Source organism: Podarcis vaucheri, assembly GCF_965113315.1.
Source record: "Podarcis vaucheri genome assembly, chromosome: 12".
Taxonomy (NCBI): domain Eukaryota; kingdom Metazoa; phylum Chordata; class Lepidosauria; order Squamata; family Lacertidae; genus Podarcis; species Podarcis vaucheri.
Genome location: NC_138750.1, coordinates 36,897,719 through 36,923,833, shown reverse-complemented (window position 1 = coordinate 36,923,833; position 26,115 = coordinate 36,897,719). Strand labels below are relative to the sequence as shown.

The 26,115-nt window shown below is 42.7% G+C and overlaps 1 protein-coding gene across 5 annotated transcripts in view; it reads right to left on the bottom strand.

Annotated features, from left to right (window-relative positions):
• Nucleotides 1–840: 840 nt before the first annotated feature.
• Nucleotides 841–26,115, bottom strand: part of CALCR (calcitonin receptor) — a 143,196-nt gene continuing 117,921 nt past the window's right edge. For 4 of the 5 annotated variants that reach the window (XM_082194160.1, XM_082194159.1, XM_082194161.1 and 1 more), the window contains 5 exons: nt 24,389–24,449; nt 24,224–24,290; nt 17,406–17,624; nt 12,276–12,317; nt 841–1,870 (listed from right to left, as the gene is read on the bottom strand). In XM_082194160.1, coding sequence (XP_082050286.1) covers nt 1,649–1,870; nt 12,276–12,317; nt 17,406–17,624; nt 24,224–24,290; nt 24,389–24,449 — 611 coding nt within the window. In that variant the 3' untranslated portion in view covers nt 841–1,648. The remainder of the gene's footprint in view (nt 1,871–12,275; nt 12,318–17,405; nt 17,625–24,223; nt 24,291–24,388; nt 24,450–26,115) is intronic. The other variant, XM_082194163.1, reaches the window with a different exon arrangement.

Here is a 26,115-nt window from a genome sequence, read left to right as displayed (position 1 = left end):
GCGCTCCGCGGTGACCCGGAAGTAATGAAACACGTTACTTCTGGGTTTTGCCACTTGCGCATGCACAGACGCTCAAAATGACATCATGGGCGGAAGTGGTGAATTGTGACCCACGCATGCGCAGACGCGCAGTCACGGATCCCGTTTGCATCCTGAAGTACCACTGTAATGTGTTTGGGGAGGGGAGCTGTTACTAGGTACTAAGGTCATCAGCTTTGGGACTACTTTTAGATGTGAAGGTGGGTATTCTTATCTGACCTTGATAATCACTTAAATGTTGGTATATGCCAAATCAAGTGTTAATATAATAATGATATTATTTATTTATGGATCCAGTTATCTCAATAATTCAGATTTTGGTTTTTTTATGGGAAGTGCTTTGAACATGAATGTATGACTAAATTTACTGGGACTGAAATGCTTTTGACTGGCTTGAATGGGTCCTTTAACTGTAATAATGCCTCTTGCTTGTCTGATGCTGGAGGGAGAGATGGGATGTGTGTGTAGAAACCTCTGACTTTTGCATGTGTTAGTCCACAGGAAAAGAAATGCAGAATTGGGCAACCCACTAAATTCTTCCCCCTCCAATATGGTTCTTTCATTTGAATGTGTGTGTGTGTGTTTAGAAGCCACATTGAACTGGCATGTGCAACGAGGTATGAATGGGGTCCAAAAGTTTATGTACCTAGTGGACAACCCCCTCTATGTATTCCTTATCCTTAAGAGTTATGACTTCATTAGCAAAATAAATGATGAATATTTAGAAGCAACTGTAAAATTGTAAGTATTTAGAAGATCACAAGTATCAATTTTAAAAAGAAAAAAAAACTAATTTTGAAGTACATTTCACAGTTTATTTGTAGAGAAAAATTGTTCCCTATATCTGCTGGACTGAAAAATATGGCTGACAATTTCCCAATAAATGATTAATATCAAGCAACCAGTATATGGAATACTGAACGAAGTCTTTTGGGTCCGCTCATTATACTCTGACAGAACCGTCTGTTTCTTAGGCAATCTAGTCTTTTTGAATGCTTGTGGCACAATAAATATTTTACCTTCATTTCTGACTGTGCTTGATGTCAGAATAATACTGCATGAAATCCTCTTGAGACAGTGAGGATTTAAATATAATGGAATGATTCCTATTGTTTTGCTCTAAATGCAAAAAATCTTTAAGATTTTTTTACTTAAATTCAAAGAACAAACTCTTTCCAGGATGCTGAGAAATAGTTCATGTTTATGGTTCCAAGGTTGAGTGTAAAAATAAAGTATCTAATGCAATAGCTGTTAACCATCTCCTATACGCTTTTAGCTCAGCTTGGAGAACAAAGATCCATGTATAGAAACAATGGCATCTCCCAGGTTGTCATGGGACAGCTAATGGATGGTTGTTGTTTTTATGAGTGCATCCCTCATTTCATATGGTCAAGTTCTGAAACTAGTGAAATTCCATGCTTCTCACTGGCTAGCTCTAGCCTTGGACCTATTGGCCTTTAAGAGTACTGGAGCCATCTGCCACATCTGTTTCTTTCAGACTCGAGCTGTTGCCATCTGTTGCTTGTATATGCACCTGACTGTGCACACTTTTGCAGTCGCCTTGAAGTCTCCTCCTCCTTGTACAAATAGGAAGTCCTTCATTCGTAAGCTAAGCAGACGTCTCTCCAGATTTTAATGCAACAAGTTCAGAGTCTTCTATATACTTTCCATTAAACTGTTCACTGTTGGAGTCGTGGTGGTATGGATAAATTGGAACCTCCGTGATGGAAGTGGCTGTGTAGGAGGTAGATCGCGTAGAACAATGTTCTCGCCGTCTTTGACCCCACTGGGTCTTATACTGCATCCATTGCCTCTTCAAAGCTCCTTGGACCTGCAGATATAAGACAATAGAGTTTAGGCTAGTGCAATAGAAGATAAGGGGATAATCTGAATTGATTCTAACACAGTGGCTGATAAATCTTGCCTTCCCTCTGAAAAACCTGCTGGCATGGTGGCTACTTTCATTGGGGGTATAACTGCAAAAGGTGATGGTGAAATTAGGTGAGATCCAAAGAACTGGCATGCCAGTGCAGTCCTAACGCTCCTGTTAGTCCAGGGACCCTCCAGAATGCTGTGGGAAGGGGTACTGGGAACGGCAGAAGTTGACAACCCACTTTATGTGTGAGCAGAAATGCCTCCCATTCATGCATGGGGCTTTCTGGATCCAGTCCATTGTATATATTCTACAGTATTCCATATACTCACAGTGCATGCTTTAAAAAAAGGATTAAATGAGCGTGCTTAGCTTTTCTTGCTGCTGAAGATCAGGTCTGGCATCAGCTTTTGGCTTTCATGGGCAGAGGCCCTGCACTCTTGAGTTCTTTGGATGTGCACTGAGGCTGCTACAGGTAGACTTGAGTGCTATGTTTTTATGGTCATCACCATTCCCCCCCCCTTACAATGTACTGGCTGTTGGTCTAGTCAATTGTGGAGAACATAAAATGGCATTGACAAGAATGTGGTCTCATAAGAGGTTTGCTATTCCTTAGTTAAATAAGTTTTGACAGTATGAACCTTTTCTGAAGTTCATTTTGCCCAAGGCTCCCTCAAAAAAAAAGAATTTAATATTAATTTTCATGATGCAACCATGAAGCTAGAATCTTTCTTTTTCTTAAAAAGAAAACAATTTATTTTAAAATGAGATCCAGCAAAAGGTTTGAAGGCTGCAGTCCTATGCGGATCTGCCTGGATGTAAGCCCCACCAAACACAATGGGGCTTACTTCTGAGCAAAGAATTGCAATGTAAATAATGTGGAGGCAGAGCAAATGGTTTCCCCAGATTAAGCTGCTAAAGTCCAGAAAAGAACAACAGGTAGCCAACCATGTTGCTGGTTATCAACAAAGGCCACAATGCAAAAGGAGACATATGCATAAGGATTGTTTTGGTCCAGTCAGGAAGTAAAAAAGTAAAAAGAAAGTTATGTTTTGAAAATTAAACTGAATAGAAATTTTAAAGCATTGAATCAACTAGTAATGCAGCAAATCTGAAAGGCATTTGTTCAGCTGTTTATTCTTCATTTCTTGATCCTTAAAGACTGTGGATACAACAAGCATTACCAGCGCCACTTTGTTAGCATTGTTAATAGATTCCCCCCCCCCTGCAATATTTGATAATATATTCTGAGTCTAACCATTTGCTATTCAAATACAAAATGAAGTATTTGAAGAATGTTAAAACGGCAGAGACTGAGCAATATGAAAGAGATCCTAATTTCCATCTGTTCAAAGTGGTTCATATGTAGATTTCAAAACGCAGTTGCTGAATAATGGCTGCTTCCCCAAACACCACACATTTTGTTGAAGATTCACAAATCATCTCTCTATTCATTCTGTCTAATTAATGCACAATTCTCGATTATGGAAGACATTAGCTTATTTCCCCCCAAACAGACCATGAATACTGGAAAGCCAGTGTGGTGTATTCAGGACTTGGGATACCCAAGGTTCATGCCTAAAGGTAAAGGGACCCCTGCCCATTAGGTCCAGTCGTGTCCGACTCTGGGGTTGCGGCGCTCATCTCGCTTTATTGGCCGAGGGAGCCGGCGTACACCTTCCAGGTCATGTGGCCAGCATGACTAAGCCGCTTCTGGCGAACCAGAGCAGCGCACGGAAACACCATTTACCTTCCCACCGGAGCGGTACCTATTTATCTACTTGCACTTTGACGTGCTTTCAAACTGCTAGGTTGACAGGAGCAGGGACCGAGCCACGGGAGCTCACCCCGTCGCGGGGATTCGAACCGCCGACCTTCTGATAGGCAAATCCTAGGCTCTGTGGTTTAACCCACAGCACCACTCAGCTGCAAAACTCATTGGGCTAGTCTCTCAGCCTAACCTCCCTCACATGAGGATAAAATGAGGAATGGAAGAGACCACCTTGAGTTCCTTGGAGGAAAAGCAAGAGAGGAAAAATGTAAATGTACGGTGGTGCCTCGCAAGACGAAAAGAATTCGTTCCGCGAGTCTTTTCGTCTTGCGATGTTTTTCGTCTTGCGAAGCACGGTCCGTCGCAACTGCGCCTCTTCAAGCGGCTTTAAAAAAAAAGCGCAAGACGTTTTCATCTTACGAAGCAAGCCCATAGGGAAATTCGTCTAGTGAAGCAACGCAAAAACGGAAAACCCTTTCGTCTAGCGAGTTTTTCGTCTTGTGAGGCATTCACAAGGAGCGTCTCCACCCCCATCGTTCTGCCCGGACACTGAGGTCCAGCGCCGAGGGCCTTCTGGCGGTTCCCTCATTGCGAGAAGCAAAGCTACAGGGAACCAGGCAGAGGGCCTTTTCGGTGGTGGCGCCCGCCCTGTGGAATGCCCTCCCATCGGATGTCAAGGTGATGGACAACTACCAGACATTCAGAAGACATCTTAAGGCGGCCCTATTCAGGGAAGCTTTTAATGTATGATATTTTAGTGTTTTTTGGTTTCTGTGGAAGCCGCCCAGAGTGGCTGGGGAAGCCCAGCCAGATGGGCGGGGTACAAATAATAAATTATTATTATTATTATTATTATTATTATTATTATTATTATTATTCGTCTTGCGGGGCACCACTGTAATGTAATTTGTTGGCCAGACTTTTCATGGTGGAAATTAATGCCAAAAAACATGAGTGACAGGCAAATGAGCAGTGCAGTGCATAAGGTTACCTACCCACCAGCGTTACTATTAGAAAGCCCTACCTAACACAACTGGAATCTGACTGCATGTTACTATAAGCACTTTTAAAAAGTAGGCTTAGGCAACTGTATTTTGAAGAAAAAGTAGCTTCAGAATGTCCTCCTGATGGGGGATCACAGCCTCCCATTAGTTTCACCCTCCTCACCCCAGGAAGGCATTGTTTATAGTATACATCTGTTCTGAATGAACTGGCAGAGGGATAACAATATGATGCAATCCTACTCATGTCTATTGAAAAGTAAATGCCATAGAAGGGACTTATGTCCAGGTATATATGTATATAGGACTGTAGCTGTCAGGTTTTATCTGACATTAGTCCTACTCAGAGGAGACCCACTGAAATTGATTAACTTGACTAACCTATTAATTTCAGTGAATCTACTCTACATAGACACAACCCTACTGTTTATAATACTTCTGAATATTCAAAATGTTTCACACACATTATCTCTGGATTTCTTACAGTACACATGGAAAGAGAGTGTCATAATCCCTTGATTGCAGGGGAAGAGGTGAAGCAAAGGAATGGAGAATTTGCCTATGCGCCTAGGGGGCTTCTTATATCATGGCTTACTCTCTCAGCTACGACGCACTGCACCAGTTATTTATAAATATGCTGGCCTAATTGAATCTCCCTAAGGGACTGCGGTCTAATTGGGAAAGCTTTGTGCTAAAAGATCAGACTTAATATTAATAAACAAGAGTTTTTAAAACCCTGTGCATATAAGCCAGAGTCGGCTAGGAGATTAATATTTGCAACAGACCTGCAAAGATTTCTGGCTCACAACAGTAATAGCAAAAAGCCTCCAGCCTGCTCCAAAGTAGGGTGCTGAAAAGCTTGGGCGGACAACCAGGAAGACATCCAAATTTATATCTGAAGGGATTAGGATGTTGTAAAAATGAAATGTTTGTTTGAGCCATCTTGTTTCTTATTTCTAGATATGTTAATTTGTTAGAACCCAATCCACTATTTCGTACCACAGCAGTTGGTGGAGCTTGAGGTTCTAGTAAAAAATTCCAGTAAACTACTGAAATAAAATTTCAGTAATTTATTATCTCCTCCTCACAGTCTCTGTAAACACATATTATCTATGCAAAGCAGGCAGGCTGCACAAACACCATCAACATGGTAGCAGCAGGTGTACAGGCACCATTTTTGTATTATAAATGTCATTTTGCGTTCATTCACTTTTGCCTGGTCCTCTCAAACTGATCTCACAAAGAGGAGACGGCCAGCCAATAGACATTCCCCTTTCAGTAATGGTGAGACTGATGCTCTTAGAGGGCTGTGTGGATAGCGCCACCATACAGTTTAGACACTAGGTGGCACTGGACTTAGTTAGTTGGGTAGAATCATGAGTTTCCAGTTACTGTACAGTGCTCGCCTAGCTTCCTAACTGCTATGTCCTCAGACCTTCCAATGCAAGGGCTGAACACAAATGACATTATGTTTTCCCATTGATTAAAGCTCCAATCCTCATGTCACTTACCTGGGAGTAAGCCCTATTGAATTAAATCGGACTTACATCTGACACGGCTTGGCTTATAAGACATGAAATCAAGCTATTCTTTCAGTGTTCTAGACAAAGCTTTTCTGGTACTGAACATTTGTGAATAAATAAGGCTGAATCACTTGTTCCAAACGCAGATATGGAACATTGTTTTTGAAACCATTTATTTTGGATCAGTTTCACCTGATTCTGCCTTCATGCAAACCAGTCCAGTAATAAGCAATAAATCACTGAGAAACTGAGCTCCTCTTGCACTATTATTAATTCCTTTCCTGAGCCATACCAGAAAACAAAACTTTGATCTCTATGCACCTGGCAAGGGCTAGCTGGACAATTTCACTGGAAGGAATGGAGAGCTGCGGCTCCCAAGCTTTAAGCTAACTGGTTGCACTGAATCTAAGGCACAGCATGGAAATTTTGGTAGAGGAAACCAGAATTCTTCTAGGTTCTCTGAAAGTGTGCTGAAAAATCAACTGTGTTATCCTGCAACATGAACACAGAAACTATATTATCACTCAACCAGGGTTGGCTTTAGACTTTTCCTATGTGATGCTTCCCCAGGGACCTACAGACTAGTGGTAGAATCAGATGACATCCTCCAGTTCATGTGAGGGCAGCAGCCTAGCTGAGGAAGCAGAGGGCAGGAAGCACAATGAGGTGGCAGGTGGTCAGGAGTTCAGGTACGAGGGCAGTGTGGTGCAAATGCATGGGCAAAACGAACCCAGCACTCTTGCCAGTGTTTGCACCGTGCCAGCCTCCCTGCTGCCTCACCTCTTTCCCTCTCAGTAGGCAACAATCACCCACGTGCTGGAAAGTGAGGGTAGCAGCTCTGCCCCACTTCGTGAATTGCTTTGGGGGGAAAGTGACTAAGCTAAATAGCTGGTTCAGGCTAGCAACAAGCAAGCACTAATGGCACTAAGATGCCAGCTCACGGGGACAAGAATAGCTGGCAGGAATTAACTTATGGAGTTTTCTGCTGCTACAAGATGTGGGGATTGCCACTAGCTTAGGTAGACTAAAGAGAATTCATGCAGGTCTATCAAATGACTAATAGCTGTGGTAGCAAAATAGGACTTCCATGTCACTGAAAACCAGTTGCTGGGATGGGGGGCAACATCAGGCAATTGCCTTTAATGCCCTGTTTGGGAGTTTTTTAGTGACATCTAATTGGATACAGGATAAGATGAACTTTGTGCCTGATCCATCAGGGCTCTTATATTCTTATTGGGGAGGGACCATAGCTCTGTGGTACAGCCTATACTCTGCATACAGAAGGTCCCAGGTCTAATCCTGAGCATCTCCTGGTAGGGCTGACAGTGACCCCATTCTGAAGACAGAGAGAGCTTCTGCCAATCAGTGTAGACAATACTGAGCTAGATGGGTCAGTGGGGTGACACTATGTAAAACAACTTCTTGTGTAACTAAAAAATGGGGAAGGTGGGGAAGTTGACGTATCTCTTTCTGGTTTATACTTTTTGCTCTCAAACTCAGTTTGCTTTAGGCCAGTTTGATAGCTGAAAGCTCCCTGGAAAAATATGGGATAGTTCTATTTGCTTAGGAAGTAGTAGCATGAAGCACAGTTTTCAGCAAAATTAGCAGTGCCTGCACCACTGGAGCCTATGTAGACAGGGCTTCCAAATGCCACACAGTGAGTTCTTAGTAAAACTGGGATGTGAAGTCTGTGGTTCCTGGATCCTGGCCTTGACCTCAGGTCATAAGACATGCAACATCTCAACTCTCAGCACTTCCAATAAGAGAAACCACAGATTATTATGAAACTATAGTGTAATGTTAAGTTCAGTACCTAGACTCAGAAAAATATCAGTAGGTTGATGCCACTGTTACGTCTGCACCACTGTTATGTGGCGCATTTGTAGCAGCACACCAGACACCTTTATTTGCCCCAGCTGCAACAAAACATGTCTCTCCCGTATCAGTCTCTACAGCTGCAGCAGGTGCTGCAACCTTGCAACAGCTTGACTTCATTGTTTCCTGAGACAGACAGATGCCTGCCAATATGTCTGCATATTGGGAAAACGTAATGTACATCTAAAGATGGCCTTAAGTGATGAAGTAATCAGTAGAAGAGACACATTTCAAGTAAGCAATTTGCTCAATAAGAACACACACATCAATTTTGTGTTTAAAACTGATCGGATCCAAATTTGGGGTGGGAGATAAAACCATGTGATTTCTAAGTCGGCAGGAAAAAGATTGCACATTGTTTTCCCCTTCCCTTAGAGGTGAGAAATTATGGGCAGACTTCATGGGGGTCAAGTTTCTTTTTGGGTCAGAGAATATATTGGGTTTTTAGATTGGTCAGAGAATATATTGGGTTTTATAGAGATATATTGGCTTTTTTTATAATAACATAGGTGTTTTGTTTTTTTCCAGAGAACTGTATAATTAGAAGAGAACTTGTGCAGGTGTCGGATAAAACAATTCAGATTCAGATTATTCTGTTTTCCCAATTCCAGAGCCTCTGGAAATCCCTCATTCCAGAAGAGACAACCAGAGGGGCCAATTTATTTTCCTTCAACAACCAGGATCAGTTTTGCCCTGCCAAAATGAAGGAACATAAGGAGCTGGTTTATAGCAAGACAGACTCATTTATCCCTCTAGCTAAGTCCTGCAGTGGTTGAAGCAATGGCAGTACTTACCTGACCTCCCATCAGCAGCATTGCTGCAATTTGGCAGGAGGGAGGGGGGCTAGGCAGCAGTGCAGTGCCAACGCACTGGCCTGACTGCCAAATTGTCTCCGCTGATGCACTGGTTTTGCCACTGTCTTCTCCTCCCCATCCTGTTTATGTTATAAACTGTAATCCTACCACATCTGGAGAAAACAGGTTTTCCCCTCTCCTTTTATACGAGTTAATATTTTAGAAAAGAAGAAAAATCTATATATGCTAACACCTATGCCAAAAAATCAGTAAAGCTGGGATATCTGAGTTTAAAATAATTTACAGCCTAACCGGAAACACATTTGCTTAGATGTTAATTGCCTTAAAATTCCACTGCCTTTCCGACTGAAGGATTTCAGCCCAATTCTTGGTAGTCAGCTTAATATTAAAGCTTTAGTTCTAGGCTCTAAACAATAAATCAATAAAACGCAGTTTTTAATATTCAGATTGAGGCCTGCGATCCCTCACAAACTTTCCTGGGAATAAAGCCCACTGAGCTCAATGGGCCCTACTTCTCAGCACACATGCACAGGTTTGCATTATAAACACCTGTATGGATTCTAACCAGTCAAAGGAAACACACAGATTGCAAACCCAAATGCTTTAGGCCTTGGGAAACACATTTTGTATGGATATTTAATATTTTAAACCTGTCTGTGGGAGATAATGTATTCACGCACAGCTCTGATCTGAAATTAGGCCTTTGGGTTTCTGCGTAAGAACAGATAATGAAAAAGTTGACAGCTCCAACAGGAATTCCTATCTCGCAACTTGTATATCCTAATTAATACATTGGCAAAGCTTCAGAATGATGGCATACTGTATTTCCCCCTTCACTAAGAATGTGTCATTGGCTGCTTCTTCATTATAGCTAGAAAACGACAACAAGCAATTTTAGGATTTCCTCCTTTCCTCTTAGCTTTCATTTCATTAAGCCGTCCTGTATAAATAAAAGATAAAATGCATCTCTTTATGTCAGGCAGCTGTTTGTGAGGATGTTGTGGCAGTTATGCCTGGGTGGGTCCAAGGCACATAGCAGCCTGTAAAATGGCCGCAGGGCTTCCTCATGTCGCTACAGTGCTAGTGCAACAAAATGGAATGGTGGCTGTTGGCACTGGTGTGTTAGCAAAACCCCAATGTGGCAGTTTTGAGCAGCCTAATTATGCAGAAAATGATGCCAAGTTTGGGAGAGGGAGACCATGGCAGCTGGAGGAACCTTTGGTGATGCCTCACTTCCATGTTGGGGTTGTTCTGTGAGAGCTGTCACACAAAGACAACAGGGGTAATTTGATGTTCAAAGGGGCCCCCAGTTTATGCATGCCCTTCTTGAGACAAGAAAAAGAAGAAGAGTTTGGATTTGATATCCCGCTTTATCACTACCCGAAGGAGTCTCAAAGCGGCTAACATTCTCCTTTCCCTTCCTCCCCCACAACAAACACTCTGTGAGGTGAGTGGGGCTGAGAGACTTCAGAGAAGTGTGACTAGCCCAAGGTCACCCAGCAGCTGCATGTGGAGGAGCGGGGAATCGAACCCGGTTCACCAGATTACGAGTCCACCGCTCTTAACCACTACACCACACTGGCTCTCACAACAGCCACTGTGGCTTTGCTTGGATACTGATCTCCTCTGAGCCAGGGGTGGGGGACCTCTTTTAGTCCAAGGACCTTCCTGGGGCCACAGGCAAAAGCAGGTGGAGCGAAAGTGTAAATTTTACCTTGGTACAGCAAACTAGTTTCTACACCCCCCCCCCCCGTCTTCCATCCAGACGAGCAAAGAGGCAGTTGCACAGTTCAACACATTCCAGTCAGGCAAAAACACTTGCGTGGCAAAATAGGGCTAGTGATATGAGCTTGGAGAGAGTAGGGAAGAGTTCCCAGGGCCTGATAAAGAGATCTGGAGGGCCACATTCCACCCCAGGCCTGAGTGAGGTTCCTCACTCCTGTCATGAGCCACCAACATCTATTCTTATAGTTCAGCTTGCAGACTTTAGGATTATAAAAGGGCTGATGAGAGTTTAATGGGCAGTGCCAGAGTTCCCAACCACTTATACAGACTCTATGTCTGTTGTCACATTCTGCCCAGGGTCTGGGGTTAAAGGTAGTGGTTGCAATTTTGCTCTTCTCGAGATACTGAATGAACACATCGATGCGGGGAGTGTGAGTTTTTGCTTTCCAGCAGGCAGTCATATAATCTTGCAGCATCATTAAGTTTCTTTCTCCCCTTTTCTTACATGGCCTTTCAAGAATTACTTCTAATAGATATCGAAGGGATGTTTGACATTCTTCCCCCAATGTTTTTTTAATCATTATAGTAGAGGAGGAATCTAAACATAATGTCATATAAAATATTGATGCAACAAGATGAGAGTGTGAGAGAACACTGGTTCAATGATTTTTGTGGCGGCGGCGGGTGTGTGTGTGCTTTCCATGGACTTCTGGAAGGCCAGTGCTAGATATTAAATGTGTGAACGAAAGGCTGGACAACATGAATGCTATGTAGCCAGCTTTTCAATGCTTCTCAGAATATTTAGCACAAGGAATTTGTATGTACAGGTTTCATCATACAAATGGACGTTTGCAGTCAATACTAAGACACATTAATGACATATACATACACTTTCTGTGTCACCATTTTATGATATTATATTTTACAGCCAGGATCCAAGCAGTCATGCAACTATTTCCAGACGTGGTAAGGGATGTTGGGCTTGTGTTTCTCAAAGTGTGTCTTTACAGTGCCTGCCACAAATCAAGTTGTTTTTTTTTAAAAAGAGCTTTCAAAAATGTCACGATTTATTCAAAAAAACGAAAAGAGTCTATGACATTGGATCCTAAGATAAATCAGCTTAAGACAGTGCAAGGGATGACATCCCCCCCCACCATCCCCTGAGCCCTGTTGGAAAGGTGGGGAGGAAGAATAACCATTGGACTTGGCTCCTAAGATACATTAACAAAGTTTATGGGAGAAAAGTTCCCCCTATATCTGCAGCACTCCATTCTGCATTGACACACCAAAATGGCTTTTCCCCCTTTAAAGAGCACATACCTGGCTGGGCAGCAGTAATGGTGTTTTTCCAGCCCCAAGAAGGAAGAAAGGAGAGAGATCTCTCCCTTCTCTTGACCAGTGTGCTGCCAGGAAGAAATGCCCCAGTGACCCTTGGGAAATGTAGTTTTCCCAGCAGCAATTTCTTAACATGCACTTCCATGGAACAGAAACCGTGTTTTTTTCTGTTATTTTCAAAGAAGCAGCTTGGATGATTTTCCAAGCCAAACTGACATGAGCTGGGAGAAAGTCACCCATGTCTCCTTATTATACTAAGAGTGAACAACAGTCTTGTAAATTGCCATAACATAAAGTCCCAATGTTTCATATGCTTACCTCTCCATTGAAGAAACAGAAAATAGTTGCCACAAGTAAACCCTAAGAAGAAGAAAAGAGAGAAAATTATTCAGACTCTTTCTTTATCTATGCCTTGGCTGCTTAGGGTGCAAAGTAATGATACAAAATTTAATGCCGCCTTCATTTCATGCTGTATAGTTGGACTCTTAATGTAGCTAAAGAAAACTGTCCTACAATTACAGCTTCTCATTGTTGAAAGACAAAACAGTGTTATCTATCAGGTTATTTCCCCCGCACCCCCATATCAAAGCCAGCAATGGCATATCCTCAACTAAGAGAATCAAGAAAGTGGGCGTTTTTGTGTGAGAAACATACCCACTAAATGAGAGATGGAAATCCGTGGTACATTGGTTTTAAAAGCTGCTATGCATTCTCAAAAAGAAAAGAAAAAAGGACCAGAAACACATCACGTATGTTCTTCTATGTGATTGCCCAAGAACCCCTCCCCAAAAAGAACCATCACATAACTGACCTAAGTGGGAAGATTAAAAACTATGTGGAAATGAATTATCAACCAAAGGTTTGGTGTATGGAGATCCGGAAAAGAATAAGGGCTTTTGGAATGGTGCAGCAATAAAAAGGGAGTCGCCCTGTTGGCGGGTTCTGTCGAAAGACTGATGACTGAGGAGGAGGAAGCTATGGATTTGTTTTTATATGGTATTTCTGGCAGAACCTCCTCAGAAGACTGAGAAAGGGAGTGACAGACCTGTGAAGATTAACGAGTAGATGGCAAGAGTGTGTTTATTTATGGAAGTGATGAAAAGCTGCAGCCATCTGAATATGACCCTTGGATGAATGGAAACACCCACACAGGACTACAATTGGTTTCAACTCGCTTGTGGAGACTATCAGAGATCACAAAGAAAAAGGAAAAATATATGAAAACATCAAGAAGAGATGTGGAAAACAACAAGGAAGGATTGGATAGAATTGTGAACATCATTTGGGCAGATTTGTGGACATCAAAGCAGCAGCAACAAGATGATTGGATCCCTTTTGGAACTTGAAATATGGGCACCCCCAACAAAAAATTAAAATTTGGCTTTGTAATTTGGAATTAATGTGATTTGATTGGTCTGTTAATAAAGTTTTTTTTAAAAAAAGAAATACATCATGTATGACCCCTAAAAGACAAGCAGATCTATTGTGGCGTAAGCTTCCGTTTGTGCCAGTAGCAGCTTCACTCCTGATTTGAAGAGTATTTTTGTCATGAACACATTTGCGTGAGGAATGGGTTAACCTCTCTCCCCAACCATCCTTAAGGACAGTAGGGTAGGGGCTGTAGTTCAGTGGTAGAGCATCTGCTTTGCATGCAGAAGGTCTCGGGTCCAATCCCGGGCAGCCCTGTGAGAAATCCTGGAGAGCTGCTGCCAAGCCAGTGTAGACAAGTACTGAGCTAGATGAACCAGTAGTCTGACTCAGTATCAGGAAGCTTCCCATGTGTTCCTATGATCCTCATCCCCCTTGAAGCTCATATTTGGAAAGGACACCTCACAAGGCACACACAATAGTAAACTATGTTGTACTACCAAAATGTGTAGTACAAGGCAATTCAATCCATGTGGCCTTGGTAAGTAAATCTTATTGTGTTCAATTGAGTATTTACAGGTGTTCATCAGACTGCAGACAGATATACTTTTCCAACACCAAAACGCAGGTCTTTCTCATTTGTGCCCCTATCCTCTCTAACAAAAGACACTTTGGGTCACACAATTTCTTCCTTTCCTGCTCTTATCCCTCTAAATTCTCTTCTCATTTGCAGTTATATAGCCATATTGTCTTTCACAAGAGGATAACGGGGATCATGGCTTAAAGACAACGAGTTTGCTCAGATGGCCTTGAAATTAGATTTTAGTTAACAGTTCTGTAGAGGAGTTTGTCTGAGGTGAGAAAAGGAGCCTGATGTGGAGGGCAAAATGTGTCCAAAAGTGATGTTATTTCTACAAGACAGAAGGGAACAGCAGTAAATGGGTTATAAATATGCATGCACAGTAAAGAACCTTGCCATTGTACATTGTACAAAAAGGTGAAGAGAGGCCTCTGTTTATGAATTGTTTAAAAAGGGTGAAATAGCATGGAATTTAGATCTGTAAATGCTTGACAGTTTGACCCTGACACTACTGTCCTCCTTGCTTAATTGGTAATTATATTGTAGATATTTGGTGGCTATATTATATTACGATATTAAGAAAGATGGTGCAAAAATGCCAGACCACCCACAGAGAGAAATACAGGGTGAGTCCTTTAAAAGAGGCCCCGTGGATATGGACTACACATGTTTAACGGGGCCTCTTTTAAAAGACTCGCCCTGTAGCTAAACAGTTCCCATGATCTGACCGCTGAACACATTTCAACTTCATTTACCCCACGACAAAGCAGTGCTTTTCAACAGTAAGTTGTTGTCAGACTCCCACATTATGTTACAGCTATGTTGCAGTAAATCTGCAGTCGGGACTCACACATATCTAGGGAATGACGTGTCACCATTTTCATTAGCGAAAAAACACATTCAGATGCTAATATGCCCCTAGGGGGCAGCGGTAGAGGAAGCCTCTCAGGCACCTGGGGCAAACTGCCCATAGGAGCGGGGCAAGCGGCACCCATAGAGAAGGGCCATCTCTATGAGCGCCGCGCCACATTGCGCCCCCGTCCCGTCCACACTCTCCACCCACTGCCTCCCCCCCAGCTGTAGGGCAGCTGAGGCCCTGGGGCGCACCATGCCCTTACGGAGGGACGAGGCGCAGCGCAGGGCCTCAGCTGCTCTACAGCTGGGGGGAGGCAGTGGGCAGCCAGCACAGAGCCTGCGGGTGCCTGAGATGCGTGGCTCAGGCGCACTGCAGGCCCTGCGGTGAGTACTGCCCGCCATTTTGTCACTCCCGTCAAGGTGACACCCGGGGTGAGCCACCCCCCCGCACCCTTCCTACGCCCCTGCCTAGGGCAGAACTGGGATTGTGAGCACCCAACTTCCATGCATGCACTAACACCCACATTATAATGGAATTATTGCAGCACATGCAATCCCTTTTCCGCCAAGGTTTGTTGCTCATTCAGTGATAAAACTATGGTGTGTCATTACATTTGGCTTGGACTAAAATATATGAAATGTTCTGAATGTTCTAAACCACCATATAAAGACTTTGCCTTATTACTTAGTTTAAGTTGCCCAGCTTGTATTGCATTTCACTTATTTAAGTCAATAAATTGCTAATAAATCCTAATTAACAAGGATTTAATTCATTAATATATAAATTTGTTTGGGAATGGGCCATGGCTCAGTAGTAGTGTACATGCTTTGCAGGTGGAAAGTTCCAGGATCAATCCCTGGCATCTCAGGTAGCAAGCAGAAGCGGCTTGCCAGCCAGGCAGATCTTTCTCATCTCCTCCTCTCAGAGGCAGCTTGCCAGGTGAGACCAAGCTGCTTATGTTGGCTTCGCAGCAGGTAGATCACTGTTGCTTATCTGAAGGGGGAGGAATGAGCTGGTGTAGAGTTTGCTGCAGTACAAACACCTACATAGCCAATCTGGCACTCCTGCTGGTGCGTTTGCACCATGCTGACTTCCCTGTTGCCCCTCCCAATAACCAGTAGTGACCCACCTGCTGTGAAGCTAGCATAAGCAGCTCGGTCTCACCTGATGAGCTGCTTCTGACAGTAGCTGAGGAGAAAGATGTCTAATTAAGCAATAATAGGAAATAGTAGGAAAAATAGTCTGGCCTGTTACAAAGGCAGCTTCCTGTGCCTTAATTAATATATACCATTATTTATCTGTAATGTAATCTAAATGAAGAAACAGGGTTGGGCGAATCTGCTAATTCTGATTTCTCTCAAGTGTCCTGTTTTTCCAAACTTGAGTTCAGTCTCCCACATTTCTATATCTGTATCTAATCAAATACCTGTCTCTGAATAATGTAGCACTTCACTTACTTTGTTTTTGCTTATTCTTGTTAAGTACCACCTGTGTAACTGCAAATAGATGGAGCAATCTATTTCCAACCCACACCAATTTCACATGTTTGTTCATTTGTATGTTCTATTCAGTTTCTACAGTAATCATGGTGTTTTTTTTTAAAAAAATCCTGCACAAATAAATTCTATTTTATCACAAAATACTAATGAAGTGCATATTTTATCTCAATAGATGTGTTTCTAAATGTGTTTTATCTTAAAATATGCATTTTTCAAAAACCACATTATGGGGACCATTTTTCGAGGAAGAATTTTGTATCACAAAATACAGAGAAGGGCAGAATCCTAAGGAGAATTATGTTCCCATCTGCACACACATCAGGGAGGTAGAGATCTGGTCAGTTTGCATCAAGATGAACAAAAACAGAACTCCTCAAGCCTTCTAATGCGGAGCTATAGGATTTGAACTGGGTATAGAGAGGTGGATCTCAGACCACTTTGTTTTTACCACTTATTTTTAAGCTGTCCACTTTCTTCATATGGCAATTTTGCCCCATTTGTTGCAACAAAACTAGCTCATGCTACTAAAGCATTTATGAGCTTACTGAACAGTGAGACAGGATCCTCATCAAATGCTCTGACTGAAACTGCTATGTGATAAGGACAATCTCATAAAGAGGGCAGATGATGTAAAGAGCTAGAGATGAATTGACTCTCATAGTTCAGAGCCACTTCTAGTATGGGAAACCTGGTAGGGGATACTTCATGGTGTTATTTTCCAGATGAGGATGTTATTCTGCAGAGAAAACGCTATTACATTTCTAAATGGCAACAGGCAGTCTCTATTTCAGCCCCTTGTAGCTTCTTTGTTAACTCGGGAGACCATCAGGATAGCAAGTTACAAGCAATTCCCTTTAATTCAATGGGTTGTTTTTTTTTGGGGGGGGTATGTTGTTTTCATTGAGATAGGTATTTTTGCGTGCGCTTTGACTTAATACTTGGTGTGCATTGCTTGGTTGATGAACTGCACCACAAAATTCAGAGAAGTACACATTGAAAAGGGATGCTTATGATTCAGTTCACATGACGGTTCAAGCAAATGCAAATTGGGTAGATATCCGAACAAATTTCTCCCCCATTTTTACATACCTAACTAAAAAAATAACAACCACAACATAAAAACCATAGTGTTACTAGACCCATACCTGGTAATGCATTAATATATGCATGATGTAATCATATACTTCGCCCGCAAGCTTGTTTTCTGGCCTCCATGGAATAATGACAAACTGAATTCCTAATAAGGGCACAAGGATTAAAGTGGCTCTGACAGCTTTCATGTACATGTTGGACTCGGCACGATGAGTGTCTCTTAACTTGGTTACTAGAACTCGCACAATGTTAAGCAAAAAGAAAAAATTGACCTGTAAGAACAAATGCTTTATTAATCAACCATCATTTTAGATTTATTTTATGTACAAAAAAACAGAACTTGTAAAACATTAAAATATCACGCACACACATATTTTGTTTCCACAGACATTTTGGAACGAGATCAATTGAAATTGCATTACATGAAAACGGTGCATAACTCATATCACTGATATGTAAAATTAAATGGATTCAAACATGAAGCTGACCCTCTGGAACTTTGTAAAAATAAATAGTACGACTAGAGCTGGGAGCAAGGGAAAATAACATGGACCAATGGTCCAGTTTCCTAGGTCACATATTTTAGGACTCGGCAAATTGTATTCTCAGGACCAGACTGAGTTTATGGCCTGTAAGATATTATCTGCATCCCTAAACTGGATGCTCCCTAATCCCTGTCGACTGATCCCTGGGGAATAGCCAACAGGAGCAGTAGAACATCTGGTTCAGTATGAATCCTCCTTGGTTGGATGAAGGTGGAAAACTTTGCCGAATGTCCAAATGCAGGTAACGTAGAACTAACGACTGAGTGTATTTAGCAGGGGATAGTCCCCAGTCAAAGAGGCCAAAGACTGTAAGGAGGCAAGGCACATGCTGGTGCCTTCCAGAAGACGTTGGACTACAAATCCCATAACACCTGTCCACTGGCTATGGTGGCTGGGTTGACTGGAATTGTAGTTCTAGGTATCTGGGGAGCACAAGGCCGAGGAAGGCTGCAGTAGAGACATCTGGAGAAGAAAACCATGTAGAGGCAGGTGCTTTGCCACCCTCTGTCTGTTCCTCTATTACACCGTCTCCAATATTCAGGAGGAATAAATTGTTCTTGTTTTTCCTGTATTTTTTTTTAAATAACACTGTTTAAAAATGTTCCTTTCCCTGTTCCACACCATGTTATCTGAAGTGTCTTTCTGAAGCTTAGCTCTCTGCTAAAAGTGCCGCACTTAATCACAGATACATTAGAAACTAAAACACATATATAGAAACCAGAGAACAAATGTACACTTTCCCCCCTTTCAGCATTGAAACAAAGCACGCGTGCGCGCTGTGGGGGCGATTATAATTTTATAGTCTTTAAGTTGCTGAGGAATGCTCGTAATTGGTGCTTATTCAAAAAAATCTGCCACCTTAGGGCCACACTACTTCTGACACTAGAAATGTCATTTGCAGTTGAGTAATTTCATTTTCTAACATTAATTAGCGGGGTGTCTGTGTGTGTGTGGTGCAATTGGGGGGAATCAGGACAACAGTTCATGGGAAGGAAGGCGCAAGCTTTCTGGTGTAATTGTTCCAACTAAAATTACCCTCTGCTATTTGGCATGGGATGGTTGCTCCCCCAGCACCAAAAATTCATTTTCGAACAGCTACACATTTAGTCCCTAAGCGTCTTTCAGGGGAAGGGCTATAGCTCAGTGACAGAGGACCTGTTTTGCATGCAGACGGCCCAGGTTCAATCCTCAGCATCGGCTGGGAGAGACTCCCTGTTTGAAATCCTGGAAAAACCCACTGTTGGTTAATGTAGATCAGGCATCTTCAGTTTTTTTCAGGACTCACTCATAATCCAAATATGTACTTGAGGACTCATTTCTTAATCTTTTACCATATACTGGTGGTAGTGCTCCTGCTGTGACCCACCTTGGATCAGGCTGTGATCCACTGGGTCCCAACCCATCAGCTGAAGACCAGTGGTGTGGAGAGAACTGAGCAAGAAGGACAAAAAGGCCTCTGCCCCTGTATAAAGGCAGAATTATGGGTTTGTTTTTGTTTTAAAAACAGGTGCTTAAACTGTCTACTTTATTTTGATGACAAAGCATGTGAGCAGTAATAAGGTAATGGTAAAGGACCCCTGGACGGTGAAGTCCAGTCAAAGACGGCTATGGGGTTGTGGCGCTCATCTCGCTTTCAGGCCGAGGGAGCCGGCGTTCGTCCATATACAGCTTTCCGGGTCATGTGGCCAGCATGACTAAACCACTTCTGGCGCAACAGAACACTATGATGGAAGCCAGAGCGCACGGAAACACCATTTACCTTCCCGCCAGAGCGGTACCTATTTATCTACTCATGCTGGTAGGCTTTCAAACTGCTAGGTTGGCAGAAGCTGGGACAGAGCAACGGGAGCTCACTCCATCACGGGGATTCGAACCGCCGACCTTCCGATCAGCAAGCCCAAGAGGCTCAGTGGTTCAGACCACAGATCCACCCTGATCCAGAATGGACTCCTTTTCTGGACAGTGGCTCTGTACTAGTTTCCTGCTTAAAATCCCCTTGCCCCATTTGTTCCCAAGTATGCAGTTTTACAGCAAATGGTTCATTCAGGGGGCAAACAGCAGATCCCCATTGGGACCACAACCTGAATCAGGGCCCTGTACTGGTTTTGTGAGCTCAGTTCCTCAGATCGCTTAAGCCGAAATCATATGATTCTGGAAGCAACACAGACACGGCACCAATTAAGAAAAGAAAAGACATGTCTGCTTTGAGCCCAAGTACCATTATCTCTCCTTCAGTGGCTTCTGAGCTCATAGCCAATGTATTTTTGGAAAGGCAGCGCTGTAATGAGCAAGCCAGATAGTAAAGGAGAGGATTTGAAGCCAGCAATCATCACACCTGTTTTTTTCCTTTCTTTCATTTCTTTTCTGAGAGTGATTAGAGTTCCTTTTTAAAAAAGATGATAGGCTTAACTTTGCAGAGTAACCAAAGCATAAAGCTTGGGCGTAGTGGTGGTGGAGTTCAGAAATAGGAAAAGGTTTGCACATCATCAGCCAACCTTGGCCTTTAGGATCCCAGAGCGGAGGGGAAAAAAACCAGACTGCTGCAATAAATCTTGAGCTGGTTGTGGTTCTCGAGAGGCCAGAGGGCATGCAAAGTATTCCCATCCAGATGATAAAATTTAGTATGGCATTAAGCACAGCAGCCCTCTTTCACAGACCGTTACACGGAAAACGATCATGTGTCGTTTCCATTCTGGGTAAATGAATTGAGTCATTGAAGCCTGACTACCTACTATTTCTCCAAATATTTTTTTATTGTTTTATTGTTTTAAAAAGGCATCAAAACTCTGTCGGAAAACTGAAAACTAAATTAACTTTGTGAAGACAGACAGAGGCTACTTCCATTGCCATTTCCACCTTACTCATCGCCAGAGTATTTCTGCTTATGATGCACATGTCTGCAGGCAAAAGCTAAATACCAGGTCATCCCGTTTTGAACCTTCTGGGGTGTCAACATGCTGATTTTACACAGGTTATGTATATAAAGCTGTGGGGAAGGTGCTTTGCATGTAGAAGGTCCCAGGTTCAATCCTCAGCAGGAGAGATTCCCTGCCTGAAAATCTGGAGAGCTCTTGCCAGTTTGTGTAGACTGTGCTAAGAGAGATGGTCTGACTTGGCCAGTCTTGCCAGTTCCAATCCTATTAGAAACAGCTATCAAAATCTAGGCAGGAAACAATACACAGGCATGGAAGAGCTTCAGGATTCGTGGTAGCCCGTTCAAGAGCTTTGCTTGGCGGTAGCAGCTACAATCCATATTAAGGCCGGCCATTCCTCCCTTATGCTTGGGTGGTGAGCTTTCGTGGAAGGTCCTATGGGAATAGTGCACCCCCCCCCCCAATTTTGTATACCACCATTTTATTTCTGTGTTGGGTGCCATTCTTTCTCTTTTTCAGTTGAATTAGCTGTTGAATTAGGTTACCTTTTTTGTACTGTTTTTAGATAATACGGTATAGATTTCTTTTCTCTATTGACTTTGGGCAGTATTCAACTTACTAATGCATTGCATTAGTGCACATCTTAGCACTAGTGCAAGGGGATTTCCTCCCTCTCCTCGCTCCTGTGTGCCCCACACCACCCCCAAATCATCTTGGGAACAGATTTAGTGGGTGTGTTGGGGGAGGAGATGGGGGAGAAGATTGTGTTGCTCAAGGAGAAATCTTTTCAATGATGGAACCTCAGTCTTAGCGGCACACTGAGTACAACTCAGTCTGGTTATTTTTAGGGAGTATGTTTTCTGAATGGGTGGCACTGTGGGTTAAACCACAGAGCCTAGGACTTGCTGATCAGAAGGTCTGCGGTTCAAATCCCTGCAACGGGGTGAGCTCCCATTGCTCAGTCCCTGCTCCTGCCAACCTAGCAATTCGAAAGCACGTCAAAGTACAAGTAGATAAATAGGTACCGCTCCAGTGGGAAGGTAAACGGCGTTTCTGTGTGCTGCTCATGACCCGGAAGCTGTACGCCGGCTCCCTTGGCCAATAAAACGAGATGAGCGCCGCAACCCCAGAGTTGGCCATGACTGGACCTAATGGTCAGGGGTCCCTTTACCTTTATGTTTTCTGAACTCTTATATTTATTATTGTTCATTTGGTTGTGAGACACTTTGGGCACATTTTTTTTTAAAAAAATATTAAATTTATTTTCTATCACTTTTGGAGACTTGGGTTAGATGGTTTTGAACTTTGAGTCTGTCTTGTATTATAGTGCTGGTTTTATGTCTGTGTTCTGTTATTGACATCATACTATTACTTCTATTTTGTTATGTGATATTTAATTATGTGGTTTATTTATTCTTATGTTAAATTTCTTTAAGATTATTTTGAAGTGATGAAAAACGGCATATAAACACATTAAATAGAGTTGTTCACACAGGGCCTAATTCCCCAAATTTCAAAAGGAAAGCTTCTGGGTTCCTGAGGGCAGCCAATATGCTACTTGAAGCAGCAACAAAGCTTTCTCCCTCTGCTATTTAGGGGGTGGGGAAGGGTGGGGGAGGAAATAACAATTTCATCTTTAAACGTAAGAGACCCACTCCCAGCTGGAAGTTCCTTAGTTCTTTCCCTGTCTCCTGAATATTAATCCAGTCTCTGAGATGACTTTTGCATCATTTGAAAGGACCAAAAACCACTGGGGTTAAAATATGTTGGCCTAATGCTGTAGATATATAACCACATAATCAATACAATCATGTTCCTGAAACCATGTCTGGCATATTGAGAAGCTCCCTGCTGCCACCCGTGCTTTCCAGGTATCTGGAGTCAACCAGGAACTACAAATATCCCAAAATAATGAGTCAGCTCCTTCAAAAGGTCACATGGGGCCAATTAACAAGAAGACAAAAACTGCAAGGATAATAAAAGGAGCTGAAGGAAGAACACATAAGAAAAAGCTGAGAAAGGCATGTAAATTCAGCCAAGGAGGAACGAGGAAGGTGGTGGGGTGAAGAGGAGACACAGCATGATTATACAGAAAGGAAGGAAAGGAAACACTTGCTCATATTATGCTCAAGACAATGTGCAGAGAGTTGAGGCCTGCCACAAAAACTGTTTCTTTACACAGTTCCATTTCCATCTTTGCATGGATTGCGTTAGGAACACAGGAAGTGGCCTTATATTAGAAAACCTAGCTCAAATCTAGCTGTACATCAGGGGCAGCCAAGGTGTTGTTGCACTACAACTCCCATCAGCCCCTGCCAGCAGAGGCAACAGCCAGGAATGATGGGACTGTAGTCCAATACAGTCATACCTCAGGTTACAGACGCTTCAGGTTGTGTGATTTCGGGTTGCGCACCGCACTGAACCCGGAAGTACCAGAACAGGTTACTTCCGGGTTTCGGCACTCGCGCATGTGCAGAAGCGCCAAATTGCAACCCGTGCGTGCTGCAGGTTGCGAACATGCCTCCCACACGGATCACATTTGCAACCCAAGCATCCACTGTATCTAGAGCACACCATGTTGGCTATCCCTGCTTTACAATGAGTAGCTGTGGCTCTCCAGGACTTCAGACAGGTGTCCTACCTAGCCCTACCCAGACATTTAACTAAGTGAGCAGTGGTGGGAACAAGTTTGCACATGCCTGACCTCCACATGTTTTTTTGAAGGTCTTAAAAGACATCCCCCACATGAAAACAGCTGCACGTACATAGGGTAGCCCCCACTGTTTTCAATGGGGCTTACACTCAGCTAAGTGTGTGCAGGCTTATAGTCTCAGAATGCAATCCTATGCAGTTACTTCCAAGTAAGCATGCATAGGGTTGCAATGCATCTTCTGATTCTAACCAGGTTTGCTCAGAAATAGTTTTACATTACCGTGTTACTTTAAAATTTAAATAATCTTAAATTATTGCTATTAGCGGTGTTGGGTGCCATGCAGAAAAGGGGGATAAAAATACTAAGTCATAACTGTAATCATTAATAAGATCATTAATAAAATAAAAATAAGAAAAAAATAACAGGTTGTATTCAATGTTAGTCTGATTCAGAGCAGACCAACTGAAATTAATGGCCATGGCTAATTTAGGCCTATTAATTTCAGTGGGTCCACTCTGAGTACCATTTACTTGGATTTAGATACTGTATTGGCCCGAATATAAGCCACACTTTTTCCCAATTTCCAACCATGAAAAGTTAAAGTGTGGCTTATATTTGTGACCTTATGCTGCCGGCAAAGCAGCCCCCCCCCCAGGAAGTAGCCTGGAAGTGTGGGGCCGAAGGGGCCACCAAATTTTAAAGATGCAACTTATTTGTGGGTGCAGCTTATTTCCGGGCCAATATGGTAATAATAATAATTAATACAGTGCTCTTAATGCAATAGGAAATGATTTTCTCACCAATAAAGCTGCCATCACAGGCCCATGAACAACATACAACAAGTGAGTGTCCACACTAATCCAGCAACTGGAAGGAGAGAGAAAATTTTTTACTAAAAGAGCAAAATTGCTTTGTTTTTATAAAGAAATGCTAAGTAAACTATAAAGAACAAACATGATACTTACTTATCGTTGAAGTATTTGGTTCTTGCCACAGCATGAATTGATGCCGGTACTAAAGGAAACCCTAGAATGGATAATTATATGCATCACATTTCAGTTTTTGTAATGCAATCTATGTTAGGCTGAAAAAACCTTATGAAAATCATAAAGAAATGTGAATTAGAGAGTAACAAGCCTATCTCTGTCCGTAAAGTGCAGAAAGAATGTTCCCACAAGACAGTTACTACATATGAAGGCCTTAAAGAGTGAGGAACCTGCAGCTTTCCAGATCTTGTTGGTTCTTACTAAAGGGAGAGAAACACAGCAAGAGACTTCCCCCAAAGAATCCTGGGAAATGTGGTTTACCCCACCACATGCTACAATTCCCAGCACACTATAGTTCCCAGCATTGTTTGTGCTTTAAATGTATGTTGCGCATGCAGTCAGGGTAACTTGACCACCAACTGTAAATATATTTCTTACTCTGGCTGTACAAAAGAACCTTTGCAAGCGAGTCTTGTAATGAATATGCCTTGTCAGTGCGAGAGATGTTAGCGCTGCTGGCTGAGGCAAGCCATGGAGTTAAGGCTGACAAGCACATACATACAGTTATTTTTCCAAAGCATTTTTCTTTTAACACTGCCCTGACAAGCTTGCCCCTGTCAAATTAAGTACAGGCTCAGGGTGTCTGAAGGAGTGAAAAGTTTTTGCACTCAAACCATTGCTCTGGTTGAGGTAAGCCTCCAAAAATGCTGAAATAACTAAAAATAAATAAATGTCAGGGAATTCAGTTGGAGGGACTGCTTACAGATATTGATTATACTAACATTCGGGGGGTGAGGTGTAGTGGAGCATGGAATACTTTCTTTGGTTATTGATTTCCGTCTGTTTTTTTTTTAAAATAAAACACTGCCATTTTAAAGCAAACTGCTGTCACTCATTTTAAGAGCTATTCTTTTCTATAATAATGTTCAGAGCCGTATGCCTCTAAATACCGTATTGGCCTGAATATAAGCCTCACATTCCCCCCTCCAAATTCTGACCATGAAAAGTTAAAGTGTGTGTTATGTACTGAGTTGAATAGGATCCAAACTGCAGCAGTCTGATTGGTCCTAGAACAATAGGATCCAAAAGGCAGCAGTCTGATTGGTCCTAGAACAATAGGATGCAAAAGGCAGCAGTCTGATTGGTCCTAGAACAATAGGATTCAGAATGCAGCAGTCTGATTGGTTGGCATGAACCACCCAATCCTGCTCCAGATAGAAGTGAATCCACAACCTGATTGGCTTACAGTAGAATTCCAGAATTAGCCAATCATGTGCAGCCCATTGTGTAAATAATGTATATAAAACAGATACTGTGAGGGGACTTTCATTCATTCCTCCTCACCACTATGAGCTGAATAAAGAGCATGAAATCACTTTGCAACTCTGAGTATATTTCAGTGTGGCTTATATTCGCGACCTTATGATATGCAGCCAGGAGCATGGGGAAAACAGCGCCAGGAGTGCAGCAAAGCGGCGCCTGTCCTCTCCCCCAAGGCCAGGAAGGGGAAACACAGCGCAGCTCCCCCTCCCCATGCCCAGTGTGCAGCCAGGAGCAGCAAGGAATGGAGTGTCTTAAATTCAGGTATTTTTCCTCTCCCCCCCCCCCATCAATTTTAAAGGTGTGGCTTATATTCAGGTGCGGCTAGTATCCAGGCCAATACGGTAGATTGGCAAAGTCTTCCACACTTTGAAAGCATGTTTCCT